Genomic DNA, 20469 nt, shown 5'->3' on the forward strand with positions numbered 1-20469 from the left:
ATGCCCTGTGGAGCCACTCAAGACGGACGGGTCATGGTGGAGAGTTCTGACAAAACGTGGTCCACTGGAGAAGGGAATGGCAAACCACCTCAGTATTCTTGCCTTGAGAACCCCATGAACAGTATGAAAAGGCAAAAAGATTATGACACTGAAAGATGAACTCCCCAGGTCAGTAGGTGCCCAAAATGCTACTGGAGATCGATGGAGAAATAACTCCAGATAGAATGAAAAGACGGACCCAAAGCAAAAACAATGCCCAGTTGTGGATGTGACTGGTGATGGAAGTAAAGTCCGATGCTGTAAAGAACAATATTGCATAGGAACCTGAATGTTAGGTCCATGAATCAAGGCAAATTGGAAGTGGTCAAACAGATGGCAAGAGCGAATATCAACATTTTAGGAATCAGTGAACTAAAATGGACTGGGATGGGCAAATTTAACTCAGATGGCCATTATATCTACTACTGCGGGCAAGAATTTCTTAGAAGAAATGGAGTAGCCCACATAGTAAACAAAAGAGTCTGAAATGCAGTACTTGGATACAATCTCAAAAGCAACAGAATGATCTCTGTTCGTTTCCAAGGCAAACCGTTCAATATCACAGTAATCCAAGTCTATGCCCCAACCAGTAACGCTGAAGAAGCTGAAGTTGAACAGTTCTGTGAAGACCTACAGGACCTTCTAGGATCAACACCCCAAAAAGATGTCCTTTTCATTATAGGGGAGTAGAATGCAAAAGTAGGAAGTCAAGAGATACGCAGAGTAACAGGCTAATTTGGCCTTGGGGTACAGAATGAAGCAGGGCAAAGGCTAATAGAGTTTTGCCAAGAGAACGCACTGGTCATAGCAAACCACTTCTTCCAGGAACACAAGAGACGACCCTACACATGGACATCACCAGAAATCAGATTGATTATGTTCTTTGCAGCTGAAGATGGAAAAGCTCTATACAGTCCACAAAAACAAGACCAGGAGCTGACTATGGCTCAGATCATGAACTCTTTATTGCCAAATTCAGACTTAAACTGAAGAAAGTAGGGAAAACCACAAGACCGTTCAGGTAAGACCTAAATCAAATCCCTTACAATTATATGGTGGAAGGGATCAGATCTGATAGACAGAGTGCCTGAATGGACTGAGGTTCATGACATTGTACAGGAGGCAGGGATCAAGACCAGCCCAAGAAAAAGAAATGCAAAAAGCCAAAATGGTTGTCTGAGGAGGCCTTACAAATAAATGAGAAAAGAAGAGAAGCAAAAGGCAAAGGAGAAAATGAAAGATATACCCATTTGAATGCAGAGTTCCAAAGAATAGCAAGGAGAGATAAGAAAGCCTTCCTTGGTGATCAGTGCAAAGAAATAGAGGAAAACAATAGAATGGGAAAGACTAGAGATCTCTTCAAGAAAATTAAAGATACCAAGGGAACATTTCACGCAAAGATGGACACAAAAAAGGACAGAAATGGTATGGACCTAACAAGCAGAAGTCATTAAGAAGAGGTGGCAAGAATACACAGAAGAACTATGCAAAAAAGGTCTTCATGACCCACATAACCATGATGCTGTGATCACCCACCTAGCTAAAGCCAGACATCCTGGAATGCAAAGTCAAGTGGACCTTAGGAAGCATCACTACAAACAAAGCTAGTGGAGGTGATGGAATTCCAGCTGAGCTATTTCAAATCCTGAAAGATGATGCTGTGAAAGTGCTACACTCAATATGCCAGTAAATTTGGAAAACTCAGCAGTGGCCACAGGACTGGAAAATGTCAGTTTTCATTCCAATCCCAAGGAAAGGCAATGCCAAACAATGCTCTACTACCACACAATTGCACTCATCTCACATACTAGTAAAGTAATGCTCAAAATTCTCCATACCAGGCTTCAACAGTATGTGAACTGTGAACTTCCAGATGTTCAAGCTGGATTTAGAAAAGGCAGAGGAACCAGAGATCAAATTGCCAACATCCATTGGATCATCGAAAAAGCAAGAGAGTTCCAGAAAAACATCTTCTGCTGCTTTATTGACTATGCCAAGGCCTTTGACTGTGTGGATCACAACGAACTGTGGAAAATTCTTCAAGAGATGGGAATACCAGACCACCTGACCTGCCTCTTGGGAAATGTGCATGCAAGTCAAGAGGCAAAAGTTAGAAATGGACAGGGAACAAGACTGGTTCCAAATCGGGAAAGGAGTACATCAAGGCTGTATATTGCCATCCTGCTTATTTAACTTATACACAGAGTACATCATGTGAAATGGAAGGGTGGATGAAGCACAAGCTGGAATCAAGATTGCTGGGAGAAATATCAATAACCTCGGATATGCAGATGACACCACCCTTATGGTAAAAACCAAAGAACTAAAGAACTTTTTGATGAAAGTGAAAGAGGAGAGTGAAAAAGTTCGCTTACAACTCAACATTCGGAGAACTAAGACCATGGCATCCAGTCACATCAGTTCATGGCATATAGATGGGGAAACAATGGCAACAGTCACAGACTATTTTTTTTTTTTTGGCGCTCCAAAATCTCTGCAGATGGTGACTGCAGCCATGAAATTAAAAGAGGCTTGCTCCTTGGAAGAAAAACTATGACAAACCTAGATGGCATGTTAAAAAGCAAACACATTACTTTGCCAACAAAGGTCCCTCTCGTCAAGGCTATGGTTTTTCCAGTGGTCATGTATGGATGTGAGAATTGGACTGTGAAGAAAACTGAGCACCGAAGAATTGATGCTTTTGAACTGTGGTGTTGGAGAAGACTCTTGAGAGTCCCTTGAACTGCAAGGACATCCAACCAGTTCATCCTAAAAGAAATCAGTCCTGAATATTCACTGGAAGGACTGATGCTAAAGCTGAAACTCCAATCCTTTGGCCACCTGATGCGAAGAACTGAGTCCTTGGAAAAGACCCTGATGCTGGGAAAGACTGAAGGCAGGAGGAGAAGGGGATGACAGAGGATGAGATAGTGGATGGCCTCACCGACTTGCTGTACATGAGTTTGAGCAAGCTCTGGGAGTTGGTGATAGGGAAGCCTGGCGTGCTGCAGTCCGTGGGGTTGCAAGGAGTTGGACATGACTGAGCGACTGAACTGAACTGACACTTTTTGATGATGGCCATTCTGACTGGAGTGAGGTAATACCTCACTGTAGTTTTGATTTGCATTTCTCTAACAATTAGTGATGTTAAGTATGTTTTCATATGCCTGTTGTCCATCTGTATGTCTTCTTTGGAGGGTGTCTCTTTAGATCTTCTGCCCATTTTTTATTAAACTGATTGGGTTTTTACATATTGAGCTACATGAGCTGTTTGTATTTTTGGAAATTAGTTCTTTTGTTGGTTACTTCATTTGCAAACGTTTTCTCCCATTTTGTAGGTTGTCTTTTCATTTTGGAATCACGGTGGCTCTTCAACTGCTGTTTATTGAATGGATGTACTTCCACAAGCCACGAATGAGTATCCACCTCCCCACACAGTGTCTGGTTTTACAAATTGCTTTATATTCTAAATTCTTAGAGGCTTCCCAGGTGGCGCTAGAGGAATAATATAAATTCTTATGTTATTTTTACATTATAAACTTTGCTGATTTGAAGAATTACCTTCCTACTTCACTTTGGTTTTTAACTCTTATCTCTTTGGACAGTTTTATATATCTATTTGCAATTAAAGAAAAAGTACGCACTCTGTTACTCTGACCCCTCCAGTGTCTTCCTGTATCAGTTGAAATAAAATCCAAGTCCTTCACGGAGCCTCTAAAGCTTTCCACGGTCGAGGGTGTGGCGAGCTCTGTGGCCCCATGCTCCCATGGCCCTCCTCCTTGCCAGTTGGCTCCAGAAGCATCAGTCCCATTGCTGTCCCTCTGCCTGGGATGCTCTGCCCCCAGGCCCGTGCGTTTCTTGTTCCTTTACTTCTTTCTGGGAGGTACCCAATTGTCACCTTATCAGCAAGCTGGTCCCTGACCCTCCATCTAAAATAGCACCTCCCACTCCCCATCTCCTTACTCTGCCTCATACTACTTCCTGTCACGTACCTGTTTTCACAACACCTGGCATTAGGTCACATTCATTTATTGGTGGGTTTCATGTCAGTCTCACCCCATAGAGGTCAAGTTCCTCCTCAAGACCAAAAGAGGGTCTTGTAAGGAGCATGTGCTCTACAAACGTTTGTGGAATCAGTTTGCTTTTTCCTTTCCCCGAATTGTCCTCCTATGCTCTTTCCCAGTTTCCTTTCCCTTATGCTCTAGTTCACCACGTGGAAACATGTTAATCCACCTTGTCACGTTTCTGACAAGTGTTTTCCCCAGTTGTTCCTTATACTTTTAATTGTTTTATGATCTTTTTAATGAACAAGAGCTCCAGCGTTTGTACGTAGATGGCTTTGCTATTCTTTCCTAGTATCCTCCCCACTCAGCAGATAATTATTCACCTAATCCTCTTTTCTAGGTTTGGAGGTTTCCTTTTATGCACTCAACTCTTTAATCCATCTGTAATTGATCTGCGGTAAAGGTGGGAGGTGAAGATGTCTCTTCCTCTAATTGGCCAGTTTTTCCAAATACCACGATGCAGATATTCTTCCTTTTCCACAAACTTGTGGAGCTTTCTTTATCATAGATCACATTTTCATATATTCTAGAGTCTGAGTAATCTGTCAGCTACATCATATCATCTTACGAGCAGTAGCCCTGAAGCCAGCTTGTCTGGGTGTAAATCCTGGTTCTGCCAGTTGCTAGCTGTGTGACCTAAGTACAGTACTTAACCTCTCTGTGCCCTGGTTTTTTTAATCTGCAAAATGTGGATGACAATAATACAAAATTGCCACTTTGCAGATAAAAACCTTCTAGCAAGCACCAGCAGTTTGTATGGTTAAATGCAACACATAACTCAGAGGGCTGTTGTAAAGATTCAATTAACTGATAAATGTAAGGGCTCAGAAGAGGGCCCATCCCTCACGGACATTAGATATGTGCTTTTATCGACGTGCCCTCCTCATTACTATGCTTCTCTTAAAAAATTCCCCAGCTACAGAGGACCTCCGTAGGCATTTCTCCAAAGAGGACGCACGTGTGCCAACAGGCACATGAAAAGATGCTCAACATTGCTAATTGTGAGAGAAATGCAAATCAAAACTACAGTGAGGTATCACCTCGCTCTGGTCTGAATGGCTTAACAGTATGGATGCTCTTTAAAAAGCTAAAAGTAGAGCTGCCATATGATCCGGCAATCCCACTCCTGGGCATACATCCGGAGAAGATGAAAACTCTAATTTGAAGAGACACATGTATCACAATGTTCATGGCAGCATTATTTACAACAGCCAAACACAGAAGCGACCTAAAGGCCCACTGACAAGCGAATGCATAAAGATGCAGTGTGTACACGTGTATATATATACATATATACATATACATACACACACATGTATATAAATGTGTATATGTGTATCAGTTCAGTTCAGTTCAGTCGCTCAGTCGTGTCCGACTCTTTGCGACCCCATGAATCGCAGCACGCCAGGCCTCCCTGTCCATCACCAACTCCCGGAGTTCACTCAGACTCACGTCCATCGAGTCGGTGATGCCATCCAGCCATCTCATCCTCTGTCGTCCCCTTCTCCTCCTGCCCCCAATCCCTCCCAGCATCAGAGTCTTCTCCAGTGAGTCAACTCTTCGCATGAGGTGGCCAAAGTATTGGAGTTTCAGCTTTAGCATCAGTCTCTCCAATGAACACCTAGGACTGATCTCCTTTAGAATGGACTGGTTGGATCTCCTTGCAGTCCAAGGGACTCTCAAGAGTCTTCTCCAACACCACAGCTCAAAAGCATCAATTCTTCAGTGCTCAGCTTTCTTCATAGTCCAACTCTCACATCCATACATGACCACTGGAAAAAACCATAGCCTTGACTAGACCGACCTTTGTTGGCAAAGTAATGTCTCTGCTTTTGAATATGCTATCTAGGTTGGTCATAACTTTCCTTCCAAGGAGTAAGCGTCTTTTAATTTCATGGCTGCAATCACCATCTGCAGTGATTTTGGAGCCCCCAAAAATAAAATCTGACACTGTTTCCACTGTTTCCCCATCTATTTCCCATAAAGGGATGGGACTGGATGCCATGATCTTCGTTTTCTGAACATTGAGCTTTAAGCCAACTTTTTCACTCTCCTCTTTCACTTTCATCAAGAGGCTTTTTAGTTCCTCTTCACTTTCTGCCATAAGGGTGGTGTCATCTGCATATTGAGGTTATTGATATTTCTCCCGGCAATCTTGATTCCAGCTTGTGCTTCTTCCAGCCCAGTGTTTTTCATGACGTACTCTGCATAGAAATTAAATAAGCAGGGTGACAATATACAGCCTTGACGTACTCCTTTTCCTATTTGGAACCAGTCTGTTGTTCCATGTGGAGTTCTAACTGTTGCTTCCTGACCTGCATATAGGTTTCTCAAGAGGCAGGTCAGGTGGTCTGGTATTCCCATCTCTTTCAGAATTTTCCACAGTTTATTGTGATCCACACAGTCAAAGGCTTTAGCATAGTCAATAAAGCAGAAATAGATGTTTTTCTGGAACTCTCTTGGTTTTTTGATGATCCAGCAGATGTTGGCAATTTGATCTGTGGTTCCTCTGCCTTTTCTAAAACCAGCTTGAACATCTGGAAGTTCACGGTTCACGTATTGCTGAAGCCTGGTATGGAGAATTTTGAGCATTACTTTACTAGCGTGTGAGATGAGTGTATTTGTGCAGTAGTTTGAGCATTCTTTGGCATTGCCTTTCTTTGGGATTGGAATGAAAACTGACCTTTTCCAGTACTGTGGCCACTGCCAAGTTTTCCAAATTTGCTTCCAAATTTTAAAGGGTAGGATGTGCTAAAATCCATATATGATACCGTCGTTTTTCTTAACTAACCTGATTCTAAATTCTAACTAATCTGCTGCGTCTTCATTTCTTCTCACTTTCTATACATACACTAAATGCTATAGCAGCTTTACCTTAAAAAATTCAACTAATACATTAATACACATTCAGGCAATAAGTTCTGACAATGTTGCAGTTTATTTCTATATTTCAATAAATAAATAAAATGACCAAAAGTAACTCCCCAGGCACATCCATCTGTTTATCTGTCTTCCAGAGGTACTACAGAGTCATTTGGTAAGTTTTCAGATCATCTTTCTGGGATTCTGATTGGGATTGCCTTGACGTCAGCAGTTAATTTGGAAAGCACGGACATCTTTAGCATCCCTGTCCTCTCGCCAGCCACACGCTGGCCTCCCATGGACTCCAGTCCCCTCTGACGTCTCTCAGCAGAGTTATAGTGAGAGGGGGAGAGGAGAGGAGGGAGGAGCTGGAACTCTCCCCATCTGGGCTGGATGGTCAGCTCCCTGCCTGACCCGGGGCTGGAGGGGACGTGAGCTCATCTCACTAAATCATCATTTCAAGACCAAGATGGTCCAGCCAAGAGAGACAGTGTCGATGTGAACACTACTGGAAGAATCACTGAAGCCATGGCAGCACTGAGGTGTTGGCAGATGGTGGGCTTCAAGGACTGAATGACACGAAAATCGTGGTCTCTGGTCTCACCAAGGACTTCGCTAAATATCTCCAATTTCGTCTGCAAACCCTTCCATTTCTTTGGTGACTGGGTAGTATCAGGGGAAAAGAATGATTATTATTAATAATTACTGTTATCATTCATTCATTCATTTTGAGGAAGCACTGGAAAAGCCCAAGAGGGGAGTAAGGTCGGCAGGGACCCCTCAAGAGCTGTGGGCTGCCAGAGTGGACCCTCGTGAAGGTCTTGTGGCCCCAAGATACACAGAGCCCAAGGGATGGGACACAGAACCACGGAAGCGCCAGGCGACCTCTGCAGAAGGAAGGTGACTTGGGAAGAGAAAACTCCCAGGAGTGGAACCGCCCACGTTCATTGTCAGCGCTCAGCCTGGGTGCCTGGAGCGCTGAGATCCTGTGTGGCTGTCCCCACCGTGGTCGGCTGTGACTGCTGCATGCAAGTGACCAGCATCACTCTCACAGCTGCAGAAGCAGACCCTGGAGCCCAGGGCACCCGAGCAGCAGAGGAACCAGCTGAGCCCTCGGGGCACTGAGCTGTAGGCAGCTGGTGATGCAAGCCGCGCTGAGGGCTGGAAGCAGCTCCACTGCAGGCCCTGGTCAATGTCTGCTCCTGGGGCAGCCTCCGCCCAGGTTCCTCTGCCCCGTGTGCCTTTCTTGCCCACACCGGCTGGGGACGAGGGTCTTGCCATGAGCTTCAGGGCACACTGGTCTCCCCGCACTGGAACAAGCTGTCTTTGCCTTTGGCACTGAGTGTCCAGGGGTGGGTGTTTCATCCAGGGGCCTGTCAGGTCCCCTGCCTAGGAGAAGTGTTCCTAACTAGGGACAGCTCCAGTCTCCTGGAGGGCACCTTGGGCTGTCATTTAACTGGGTCGCATCTCTGCCATTCGTGGGACAGTCCATGCCACAAAGAACTATCCTGTACCGGTGCCAACCCCCCGGGTAGAGATGCTCTGGCCTGTAGGCGGTGCTGGGGTAAGGAGATGACGGCATTCAGAGACGCTCTTGGGAACTCCGGGTATCACTCTGGTCTACTCGTGGCGATCCCAGGGTGGGCCACCACTGGACCGCAGAACTGTCTTCTGGAGGGAAAGCATAATTAGAAGGAAGAATGGAAACCTCCTGACTTTACAAATGTGACTTTGCAAAATGAGGCAGGAAGACAAATTTGTCTTCACTATTATTCATGATGGAAAGTCCTTTGTAAATCCCAAATTAACAATTTCTCATTTAAAGATGGGCAATTATCATTCTTGTCTCCCGATTTATAGCTTTCAAAATCCTGAAGTATGAAAATTATTGGGGGAAAAAATTCCAGCCATGGTCATGGAAAATGAAAATCCACTTCAAAACTACTGATAAACATTTTTCAATGATCCGTTGTCTAAAGCCCAAAAGTAATCATTACATACATGTACATGAAGTGACAGCTTTGGTAACACAAATATTCTGAATGATCACATGAAGGTCCGTGATATTTCTGCATGTGGGTGGCCGAGTGCCCCCAAGTTACTAGAAAATCAAATGTTAAGTGTGGCTGGATTTCACCCAACTTGGAGATTCTCTGATTAAAGAGGGCAACAACAATGAGTTTAAAAGCTTATCTTAGCTTTTACGGGGCTGGGGCTCCTGGCAGCTTTCTTCATCGTCCCACCAGGCCCCTCTGGAGGGAGATGAGCGTCTGTGCCGAGGAGGAATTGTGCAAATATGAGGCATGATGAAGCCCCTTCTGAAACAAGACGTCACATTATTCGCGATCGACACAGCTGCCAAGACCTCCAATGTCGGGCTTTGTGCAGAACAACTAGAGCTGGACTCCTGCCTCCCCCCAGGCCCACCTCAGGGACCCCCGACTTCGGGTCTAAGTTGTCACCTAGCTGCCATCACAGCAGACCCCATCAGCTAGCATGTGCGGATCACTGAAGCCATTTGGTTTCATGGAGGAAGTCTGAGTTGAGACGGTCTTTGTGGTTGAAGAGGCACCTCCTGCCCCAGGTGGTCCCCAGCCCAGGCAGCTCTCTCCCCCCGTGGACTTTGGGCTCCCTGAGGGCAGAAGGCGCCTGTGCAGGACCTAAACCTGTTTTGTCAAGTGAGTGAAGACAGAGCTGCTGATTCCAGGCCATCTCCACAAAGGACAGGATTGAACAGTGAATGGCCTTGGCCGTGGTGGGACTAACCTGGGTTGGGCAGGTGGAAGGGGGCTCACTGAGGCGCTTGAGGTCACCCAGCAGAGGGGCAGCTGCAGAGGCAGACGTGTCCACGCACGTTCTGGCTGGTTCTGCCTGGCCTTCAGCTGGGGAGCCTGCTTCTGTCCCAATAAAAATGGAAACAGTGGCTCATTGTGGCCAACCGTGTGCCATGCACTGGCCAGAGCCCTGAGCCCACATCAGGCCCTTGGATCAGCCCCGCTGATGCTGATGGGGAAACCGAGGTCCAAGGGTGGGAACCCAGGAGTTCAAAACTGTGCACTGAGGCCCCCGGCGGGCTGCTGCGGTGGCCCTGGTGTTACCACACACAGCATCTGTGCTTTATCATTAACCTGCCCAGGAACCAAGACGTCCTGAAGTCTGGAGCCTTGCGCCAGGCCATCAGGTGAAGACACAACGGTTCAGGTGCGGGGGTAGAGGAGGGTGTGGGGGGAGAGTGGGGGATGGGGGCAGTAGGGGGTGGGAGGTTAGAGGGGAGGGGGTGGGGTGCAGTCCATGGGATTCTCCAGGCCAGAATACTGGAGTGGGTAGCCTTTCCCTTCTCCAGGAGGTCTTCCCAACCCAGGAGTTGAACCTGCGTCTCCTGCTTTGCAGGCAGACTCTTAACAAGCTGAGCTATCAGGGAAGCCTAAGGCAGCTAAAGGGGTTACCACTAAGACCCAGTCCCCTCCGTGTTCTCTGTGCTGCCCTGCACCCCCTCTCTGGAAGACCTACCCAACTTCATCCTTGTCAGACGGTGGACTCTTTACTTGAAGAAAAAGGGAAACTCAAAAAGGGGGTCAGGCATCTCCAGCCCCGCCCCCTCAATCACCCCTTGTCCACCAGCTGCCGGAAGCTCTGTCTCCCCAACATTGCCCATCACCAGCTTTCCTCAAAAGGCCAGTCCTTGCTCCTTGGCCTCTGACCCCTGACCCAGGAGGCTGGGTGCGTGAGCCACTGGCCTTGGCCTCAGGGCCCAAAGCTTTTGGAGAGAGAGAGACCAGGTTTTTGAGTGATCCAGGCCCCATTGCAAGTGCCTCCCTGATGCGGCCACTCCCCCAGTCTGGCTGTTAGGTCCGCAGACCGGGAGGGTCCCCTGTGGTCCCCCAGGGTCATGTGATGAGTGGGCAGGTGCAGCCCCGGGTGCAGGGGTGTGTCCTTCCAGTGCCCACTTGCACCCTAGGCCCCAGCTACCCTGCTGACCCCGTGGGAGAGATGCTGGGGGGAAACTTCCATCCAGACCACCAGGCCCTGGTTTCTGACAGCCTGGCTGCACACCCCCACCCGCACTGGGCCACAGGGAGGCCCCTCCAAGCTGGGCTGGGGGCAGCCGCTCTGGGTTTCCTTCCTCGGGGTGGCCTGGCCGCGCTTTGTCATTCACAGCCAGGCCGCGCTCCCTCGCTGGGGTCAGGCGGCCACTTCCGAACCCCCAAGGCGCTCAGGGGGCTTCAGGGTCCCCGCCGAGCCAGGTGCGAGAGGGCGGAAGTAGGGCTGGGGAGGGGGAGAGGGGAACGTGCGGGGGTGAGGCAGCGGGAGCGCGGGCCGGGGTGGCGAGGGGCGGGCTTCAAGGGATCAGGTCGATGTAATCCCATTTCGGCCTTTGTCATTCGGGCGGCCGCGGAGCCCGAGCCGGGGGGCCGGGCCCTTTAAGAGGGCGCGCGGCCACACCAGAGCCGGACAGCCTGACAAAGGCGCGGATCCAGTGGCGGGAAGTAGATGGGGGGGCGGGGTGGGGGGGCCGCCCAGCGCGACATCTGCCTCTCGGGCCGGACTCTGCCTCAGCCTTTGGCCAGGGACCCTAGGCTCCTATCCAGCCGCGGCCGCGCTTTGGGCAGGGGGCAACCCCCCCAGTTTCGAGCTCGGGACCCGGGAGCGCGTCCCCGCCAAGGTCGCTTGTGGGAGGGGGGGCGGCATCCTCGACCCCCTGACCGCCTCCCTGCCTCCTCGGGTCTATCCCGGCCTCCTTCCCCTCTCCCTCGAGTCCCAGGTCCTCCTCGGTCCAGCAGGGCAGCGTCTCCCCAGCGCCCCGGCACCGCACCCGCCCCCCTCCCTTTTCCTCTGCTTGGCTCAGGGGGCGGCCGGCTCCGGGGCGGGGCTGCCCCAGGCGGTAGATGGGGGGTAGGCCAGGCCCCGAATTTGTACTGCGGGGGGAGCTCCTGGCGGTAGGGGCGAGGGGGATGGACCTCGGGGTGGGGAGGAGAGCAGCCCAGACTCCAGACCCGGGGGCGGGGGGAGACCCCAGAGGCGGAGTTGGGGTGGGGGAAGGGTGACTGGCGGAGACCAGAAAGGGGGGCACCGCACCGTGGAGGTTGGAGGGAGAGCGCTGGAAGTGGGCAAGTGGGGAACCCAGACCAGCTCCGAGGGCCTCCGAGCTCCGGGGCGCAGGCCCGGCTTCTCCAGGTGGAAGATGCTGTGTGCCAAGCGCCTGGGACTGGCTCCACCAGGGGTGTCCGGCTCTTGGATACCCGAGATCCAGGATAACCAAGAGACCCGGCCAGGCCGAGTTAGACGTGAGAGGGAAACCACACACTCGCACACATATTAACACTCTTCCACGCTCACAGCCGCCTGCATGCACACCCTGCCTATCACGCTGCTAACTCCGTGGGGAGGGTAGCCCTCGGCAGGGACCTCTGCATCTGAGTTGGCTGTCTGAGCAGGCAGCACCGTGCTGGAAGGGCGGCATTCCTTGGTCTGGTGGAGCGGCCAGACTGGGCCTTGATCCCCGTGGGCACCGAGCCCCGGAGGGCTTCCAGAGTTTCAGGCCTGTCCCCTCCTGGCAGCGCAGAGCTGTCCGTGGGAGCAGACCCGTCCACAGGGCTGGCAGCAGACCCTGGGCCCAGGTACCCTGGTCGGAAGCTGATTGAGCGACCTGTGCTCCCTGACCTTGCCCCAAAGCCAGAGAGGGCAGAAGTCTGCTCAGGTCTTTCACTTCTGAGCTGTTGAAATAGGCAATCAATTTTTATGATGTGATTTATAATTTATGCAGGTTGTCTTCATACATATGGTGTTGCTTTTGTGTGTCGGAGTTTCAAGCGCTTTATTACTCTGACGGTGTGATTTGCATTCACGTTTGGTTACCAAGATCATATTTCTCCTGTTTACAACATAAGGGCCCGAAATGAAGATTAATGCCACCTCCCTTTGCCCAGGCACCTCCTTCCTGGTAGACCCCAGACCTCGGCTCCCTGCAAGACCCCAGAGCCTGGCATTCAGCTTTGGCAGAACAAGTCCCTGCTGTGCCCTGCCTGTCTGGGAAGGGTTGGCACATGAGAGGGTCCAAGCAGACCGCCTGCTCCAGTCGTGAGTGCCTGGGCAGAGGCCTGGGGTCTCCCCGGACAGAAATAGGGGTGTGTACACAAGAGCATCCTCTCCAGGGAGGCCACAGCTGTGCTAGCAGGGGTGTCAGCAGGCCACTAGGCTGTGTGGGTCACCCAAGATTGACACTGCCACCAAGGCCACAGAATGCACGGGGCTCCAACCACTCAAGACCCCCCGCCCCGCTCAGGACTTCCACGCGGAGCTGAGATGGCCCTGAGGCGAGAATCAGGTGGCGACCAGATCCCAAGGCTGCCAGAGTGTCCCTGATGGCTTCTTACTCACCAAAGTCTTCTGCTATGGGGGGAAGGAGAGTGTCTCCGCGTGGGACAGGCCTGGGGACAGAGGGAGCAGCCGCAGATGCCTGCGCTAGGCTTGCCAGACACGGTTGAAACGATTAAGTCAATTAAGCTCGAACAAACAGATGCAAGAAGGAGCAGGCGCTGACGACCCCAAGAGGAAGGGCATCTTGGAATGCAGACACTTGCAGCAGCTACACGCCTAGGGTGGCCAGGTCAGCACATGGACAGTCAGGACCTCTGGACGGTCCAGCCAGGCAAACATGCCCTCCAGAGGCCCGGGAGGCCTCCCCACCCCACCCCAGCTCACCCCCTTTAGCTGAAAAGGCCCTGCCAAAGAACCACCCTGGGCCTGAGGACTGGAGGGGAAAACTGGGCACCGAAGCCTGTGCTGAGTCTCCAAAGTTCCAGCAAGGGCTGGGGTTGGGAAAATCCAGGCACTGGTGGCCCAAGGCGCTGACTCCCCAGGCCCTGCGGGGAGCATGGGGGAGGAGGTTATTTGAGGCCCGAGACCAATCTAAGAGGGCCCTGCCCCCGGAAAGTGGAGATTTGACTTCAGGTTTTCAAAGTACCCTCGGTTCTCCAAAGGCCAGGGGTACCCAGTTCTGAGGGACTAGGGCTGGGGTTCATCCCATTTGGTGTCTCTTCCTGCAGGCCCCACCACCCTCACTTCAGACCCCTGCCCCGGCTGGTGGACCCAGGGTGCAGACAGCCCCCAGGAGCCCTGGCTGGTAGACCCAGGGTGCAGACAGCCCCCAGGAGCCCTAGCACAGGGAGGGGGGTGCAGGTCCGCGGTGCTCCCAAGCGTAATTATTTGATCTGCAGATGTAAGTGGAATTTATTGTAACAACAAATATAGTGATGTCAAAACCCAACCTTGGATTAAAGCCGGCAGCCAAAGGGGAAGTGTATTAATTTCCAACAGCATCTCAGGCCAGAGCCTATTAGAACAAGCTATTCTTCAGGCCCCCCCATCAGAATTAATCATTGGGAGTTAATTTGAAGCTCAGACAAGTTGCTGTTAATTTAGTGCAGGGAGGACGGGATGGAATAAAAAGCGGAGGTGCTGGCCGAGCCTCGTGGGTCTCATTAATCAGCCAGCTGAGACGGCCTGGCTTGATTACAATTTGCAAAAAAATTCATTAGGGCCCGGGCGATTGACAATTTTTCTCTCTGCCTGTGATGTGACTCATTAGGCAGCCAAATGAAAGCCATGATGACGGCCATGATGACAGCGGCCATCAAGCCCTGCTTGTTTATCTTCCTCCCCTCGGCCTGTCTCGGGGGTCTGGGCCTCCTCTGGCTAGGCTCTCAGGGGGCACCCAGAGTCCTGGGGTCGGGGAGGAGGGGGCACCCAGCCCAGAGAGGGCAGGGGGCAACCTGGCAGTGGTGCCGCATGTAGGGCTCCCTGAAGGTGCCCCCCAATTCCTAGGGAACTTCACTTCCCCCTCAGGTGTGTGAAGCCAACCCCAGTGGCTCCCTCCCCTCTTGTCTCCCATCCCCACCATGAGCTTTTCGGAAAGGTAGACAGGGGTGTCACACCTGTTATGGTGGAAAGGTGTATGGAGGGGAGTGCCCTGCTCTCAACACCCAGGGTTTCTTCCCCAGAGTGCCAGGGGGAGATATCCCTGCCCTCGGGGCCGGGAATCTAGGCCATCGGCCACAGTTGTCCAGGGGCACATATGCGGCCCGGAACGGACCGGCCCGGGTGCGCCGGGTGGGGATGGCGTGTCCCCAGAGGCCTCCACGTCTCCAGAGGCCTCCATTGCAGCGGCAGCGGCCTGGGGCCTGGAGGGCCTCTCCGAGGAGATGACACCAACGGGACCCCCGGGCGGGCGCGCTCACTGGCGGGCGACCGGCGGGTCGGCGGGAGCGGCCGGGCCTAGCGGACCCCATGCGGGGCGGGGAGCGGCCGGGGCGCACCCCTCCACCACAGGCGCAGGGCGCTGGCTAGGGGCAGCCAGGCTCCCCCACGGCTCTGCGAGCCCCGAAGAGCGGACTGAGGCCCTCGGAGAATGGCCACTCCACATCACCGCGCTGAGAAACCAGGCCGGGGCCAATTTCTGTCCCTGAAATCTTTGGGACGCGGAGGGAATCGGGGTCTCGCCCTGCGCCTCGCCCTGCGCCTGAACTTCGGGCTGACACTGGGGTCCCTAGTGCCCCTCCGCCGCGGAAAGGTGACGGGTTGAAGGCCGTAAAAATTAAGTCAGTATTCGTATTGAGCCACGGCTATGGGTTTCGCCTCTTGGGCTGAGAACGGCGGTGAGCGCGGCGCCCGGCGGCTTCTCAAACCTGCTCCCCGGCCTCCACTCGGGAGGCTGAGGCTGGCGAAGCCACGGCTTCTCTTCTCTCCCCTGGCGGCTGGTTCGGCGGCCGCGAGGGCTCGGTGACCGCACTCGCCCGCTCCGCACCCCTGGGTCACCTCTGGCCTATCCGCGGCCTTCTCCGGAGGGGCCCGACCGCTCGCGTCCGGACGGGCGCTTCGGGTCGGAAAAGGGGCCGCGCGCGGAACGGGCCGGGCTTGGGGGCGCGGTCCGCGGTGCTGGAGTGGGCCCAGGGTTCCCTCCCGCCCCTCCCGCGCCCGGCGGGCCGCATCCCACCCGCGAGGCGGGGAGGTGCCCGGGGCTCACCCCCCACCGCGGGCCGGCCCCCCCCGCCCCCCCGCCTCCCCACAACTGGCCGGCGTTCCTCGGGGTGGGGCGGTGGTCGGGTCCCGCCCCCTCCGACCCCGCCCGGAGAGGGAGGTGCCGGCCCGCGGGCGCCCGCAGCCCGCCTCCGCCTCCCAGCCCGGCGCTGCCCGGAAGCCGGCTCCGCTAGCTGGGTTTCTGTCCCCGTCTGGAAGATCGCGCCCCGAACCCGATCTCTGGGCGCTCCGCTTCTTTTCAGGTCGGGGGATGCTTGGAGGGAAACGCGTCCCCTCCCCCGGCGGTCGTCGATTTAGGGAATGAAGATTTTATGCAAAGCCACCCATATCCGCACTCACTGACCCTCCTCCGGCGCCCCTCTCCTCCTCTGGCCAAAGTTTGCCAGCTTCCCAGATACTGCTTAGGCTGAACAGAAGGGAAGAGGTTAGATGTCTAAGGTGGAAATTAGGTTTTCTCGAATTGGTAACCCAATTGGAGCTATTGCTCTATTTAAAACCTGGTGAGCTGCTGCTGGATGGCTCTGGTCCTTCCAGCTTGAGGAGGCCCCGGACAGGGGGTGTTTATGCGGTGCTGGTCTCAGACCAGCTGCTCGGCCACTGCGGGCAGGAGGGTCCCTCTATAAACAGTCAAATCTGGACATACTTATGAGACCCAAGAATTGGTCTTTTTTCTCTCTTTCTTGCTCCTTTTTTTTTTTTATTATTCACAAGACTGAGATTGTTTTAATGTCATAACTTATAGGAAAAATAAACTACATTGAAATAAATTAAACACAACAGAGACGTGCTTCAGACAGGGCTCATAGGATATGCAACCCCAGGAAAGAAAGCCAGGCAAAAACCAAAGCAAAGCGAATTTCCAGGCTGCCCCCCCAAAACGTCTGCTTCTCAGTCAACTAAAAAAGCCAGAATAGAAACAAAAATAAGTGGTGACCGTGTTTGTTCTTGCACATGATGTTTACCTTTGGAAAAGTGTGGAAAGGTGGCTGCTGTGCGTGGCAAGTTGCAGTGGAGGCTTTGTTTTCTTCGGGGAATGTAGGTGGAGGAGGTTACTGGGCAGTTTGGTCCTATAACTTTCAAAATACGGCAGCTGAGATCCAATCTATATAGATATCTATGTACAAAGTAGGATAGTATAATAAATATTTAGTGTGTCTTCCAGGTGTAGCTGTAGCTCCTTCAAAAGCAGTCTTTCAAGCTCGTTAATGGATATACTCTCAATTTGCTTGGGATGTCCAAAGTTGGGGGGTGACTCTGAGTTTTGCTTCAGACATGGTGGAGCCCACCATGGGTTCCCTCCCCGAAGCTGTGGCTTCTCCACGGTGGTCCAGGCCGAGGCTCGCCCTGGGCCCTCAGGGCCGGGCCTGCTCCAGCTGCTGATGCTGACTTCTGATAGCGAACCTGCTGACGTGGACGGGTATGGGGACGACGATCTTGGGGTTCCTGGAGGGCTCCCCTGTCTTGGAATTGGCATTGCCGGCCTTCACCCGTTTCCACTTGGCCCGGCGGTTCTGGAACCAGATTTTCACCTGCACCTCGCTGAGTTTGAGGGCATGCGCGATCTGCGAGCGCTCGGTCAGCGAGAGGTACTTTTTGCAGTGGAACTCCTTCTCCAGCTCCAGGAGCTGCTCGCTGGTGAAGGCAGTCCGCCGCCGCCGGTTCTTGCCCGTGGACGTGGTGCTGCCCGCGGCGCCGCCACTCGGCGGGGTTTCCTCCAGCGCGTGGCCGGGGTCCTCCTCCTTGTGAGCCGCCTGGCCAGTCAGATTGTCATCCGAGCTGTAGTCCAGATCGCTCTCTAGCGAGAAGCTCTCCTCCTTGCCCTTCGGGTCGTCTTCCACCTTTGACTCGTCTTTCCCTTGCCCTCTGACAGCCCCGACTGAAAGCAAAACCAAACGGCATTTTATTACATTTCGCACACTGGCCTGCCTTCCCCGTTCCCACCGTCACTCGGGCATTCCCCCCCCCACCTCCCGCAACTCCCCCCTTAGCGGATTGTCTTTCTATGACATTAACACATTGTGATTTCCTGGCCTTTGAGGGGTAGAGAGGGGAGGGGAGGCGTGAGAAAGCTCAGGGGAGAGGAGGCGACAGTACAGGCGACGGCCCTTTGCCCAGAACCATCACTCAAGGGGCCGCCGGGCCTCCTCCGCACCCTCCCAGTCTCCTGCAGCTTAATGCAGAAGTTAGCAGACGGCGTGAGGCCCGAGAGCGTCCTCTTTGTCCCCGGGGAGGGGGCTGGATGAGGGCTAAGGGGAAGTTCACCATTTATCCTGCCTCTCCCCTCTCCACCCACTCCTCACCCAGCCTGAAAATTCTGTGAACTTCAATTTCATCGCACCCAGAGCCGGGGGGCGCAGGGAGGTGCAGACCCCAGACAGTGTCGGGTTTGGGGTCAAAGAGAAGTTTCGTAGCCTCAGGAGAAGTTCCCACCAGACACCCCAGCACACTCACGCCGTTCCCCTAGGCAAGCGACAAGCCCGGAAAAGGGGGTTAATAGGTCTGGGCGCCCTCAGGCACACGCACTGCAGAGATGCGCAGCCCAGCCCTCTTGCCCTCGAGGCTGAAACCTACCCGGGACCCCAGGTCACAGCGCCGGGGGCTGGGCGGCGTGCAAGACTCCACCAAACTCGCCGGCGGAGAGATTTGCGGCTCCGCGCAGAAGCTGGCCACGGGGCGCTAAATGCACGCCCCCCTTGCCCCCCACCCCCACCTCCCCACTCATTGCGTGGCTCTAAAAGACCACCCCCCGTCCCCGCGGAGGCCCCTCTGGCGCAGCTCGGCCGCATCTTCCCGCTCCTCTGGCCGGGGGAGGCGGGGGCGGGGGTCCCACGGGGGCATGGCCCCATCCCCTCTGTCCCCCGAGGGAACCCGGAGCTGGCGCGCCCCCGCGCCCGGGTCGCGCGCGCCGCCGACTCACCGAGCGACGCCTGCACAGCCTCGGCCGCGGAGAAGGCCAGCAGCGAGCCCTCCTTGGCCAAGAAGCCTTTGCCGTCCTCCGCGTCGGCTTGCAGCGCCTCCGGCTTGTCGAAGTTGCTGCCGCCGCCGGGCAGCTGCTGCGGCGCGAACTTCCGGGCGGCGGCCGCCTCCTGGTGCTGGGGGGACGCCGAGAAGCCGCCTGGCAGCGTGGCCATGAGCGTGGAGGTGAGCGCCATGCCCTGGGCCAAGCTGGAGCAGAAGCCGGTGGGCAGGCTGGGGATCTGGTGGTGCGGGTGCGCGGGCGGCAGCGCCGGCTGCAGCGCGGCCTGGGGGAGCGCCGGCGGCGGCGGCGGCGGCGGCGGCAGCACCACCGGCCGGTAGGGCATGAACATGGGGTAGCCGGTGTAGACGAAATGGCCGGGGCTGGGCTGCGGCGGGCTGCCGATCAGCGAGTCTATGCTGAAGGCGGTGCTACTCCCCAGCGGGCGCTGCATCATCATCAGCGACGGCGGGAACGCTGCGCTCATAGACGCGCTCGGGAGAGGCCCGCGAGAGGCGAAACGTCCCCGCGCCGCGCCGCCGCCGGGAAGCCCCCCGGGCGCCCGGAGCGCAGCTTGGAGTCACGAGCAGGGGCCGAGCGGGACCCGGAGAGCAGGTGCCCACCTCCCCCGTCAGTCCTGGGCCCTCTGCATGCCGCTGGCAGGCGCGAGTGCGGGCGGTGCGCGCGGGTGAGGCCGTGCGCCCTGGAGTGGAGCGGGCGCCCGGGCCCTCCCCGCGAGGGCTTTCTCCGGAGCTGCTGCCTGCCGTGGGCCCCGCGTCCGGAGCCCTGGCGCGTAGCTCCTGCGGCCCTCGGCCCGGGCCCGCAGCCGTCGGCGCGTCCGTCTGTCTGGCTGGCTGTCGGTCGCCTCCGGCTAGCCGCTGGGGGAGCGCGCGCGAAGCCGGCGCACTTGTCCTCCGCGGGCGCCGCTAGCACCTTTAAATCGCGCTCTTCTTTCTCATTCACATTTTGCCTGCTGCCGGGCCAGGCTCCGCTCACGTGGGGCCTGGAGCCGCCGCCGATTGGCTGCCACCAGGAGTGGGCGTGGCGAAGACGGGACTCCGCCCCTTCCACCGGGACTGGCCGCGAGCTGGCTGTGGGCGCAGCCAGCGCAGCGCGCGGGCCCGCGAACCGGAGCGTGTGCGCCCGGCCGGCTCCGCGCAAACTTGAAAGGGGCGATTGGCACCTCCGAAGCTCGAAACTCGGGTCTCGGCGGCATCATCGGCGGGGGGGGGGGGGGCTCCGAGGGTAGCATTCGGGGCTAAACCACGGGTTATTTTCTTTCTTTTCTACATGCAAGGGAAGAAAACCTGCTGGGTGCTGCTGCTGCTGCTGCTGCTGCTGCGCCCGGGGTTCGGGCGAGGTTCCCGGAGTTGGGGGCGAGGCCCTTGCCCTTTCAGGTCCGCCCCCTAGGGCGCCTGCCCGGGAGCTGGCAACCCTTTGCCCGCTGCGGGGAACCCTCCAGGTTTCTCACGGCGCCCCGGCATCCCCCGCGGCGCGGGGAGGTGGCCGGTT

The 20469-nt window shown here is 54.7% G+C and overlaps 1 protein-coding gene across 1 annotated transcript; it reads right to left on the minus strand.

Moving 5' to 3' along the window:
• Nucleotides 1–16520: 16520 nt before the first annotated feature.
• GBX2 (gastrulation brain homeobox 2) lies at nucleotides 16521–20182 on the minus strand. The gene is made up of 2 exons (XM_061412709.1): nucleotides 18919–20182; nucleotides 16521–17877 (listed from the first exon to the last, which is right to left on the minus strand). Exons 1-2 carry the CDS (start codon nucleotides 19442–19444, stop codon nucleotides 17354–17356), a joined length of 1050 nt encoding a protein of 349 aa, XP_061268693.1. The 5' UTR covers nucleotides 19445–20182; the 3' UTR covers nucleotides 16521–17353.
• Between the last annotated feature and the right edge of the window lie 287 nt (nucleotides 20183–20469).

The sequence above is a fragment of the Bos javanicus genome, chromosome 3, assembly GCF_032452875.1.
Source record: "Bos javanicus breed banteng chromosome 3, ARS-OSU_banteng_1.0, whole genome shotgun sequence".
NCBI lineage: Eukaryota > Metazoa > Chordata > Mammalia > Artiodactyla > Bovidae > Bos > Bos javanicus.

Excerpts from the sequence above, each read along its gene's own strand:
- GBX2 (XM_061412709.1), bottom strand. The coding sequence starts at position 19,444 with ATGAGCGCAGCGTTCCCGCCGTCGCTGATGATGATGCAGCGCCCGCTG. Across the intron at positions 17,878-18,918 it reads GGCTGTGCAGGCGTCGCTCG|TCGGGGCTGTCAGAGGGCAA; the intron begins GTGAGTCGGCGG and ends TTTTGCTTTCAG.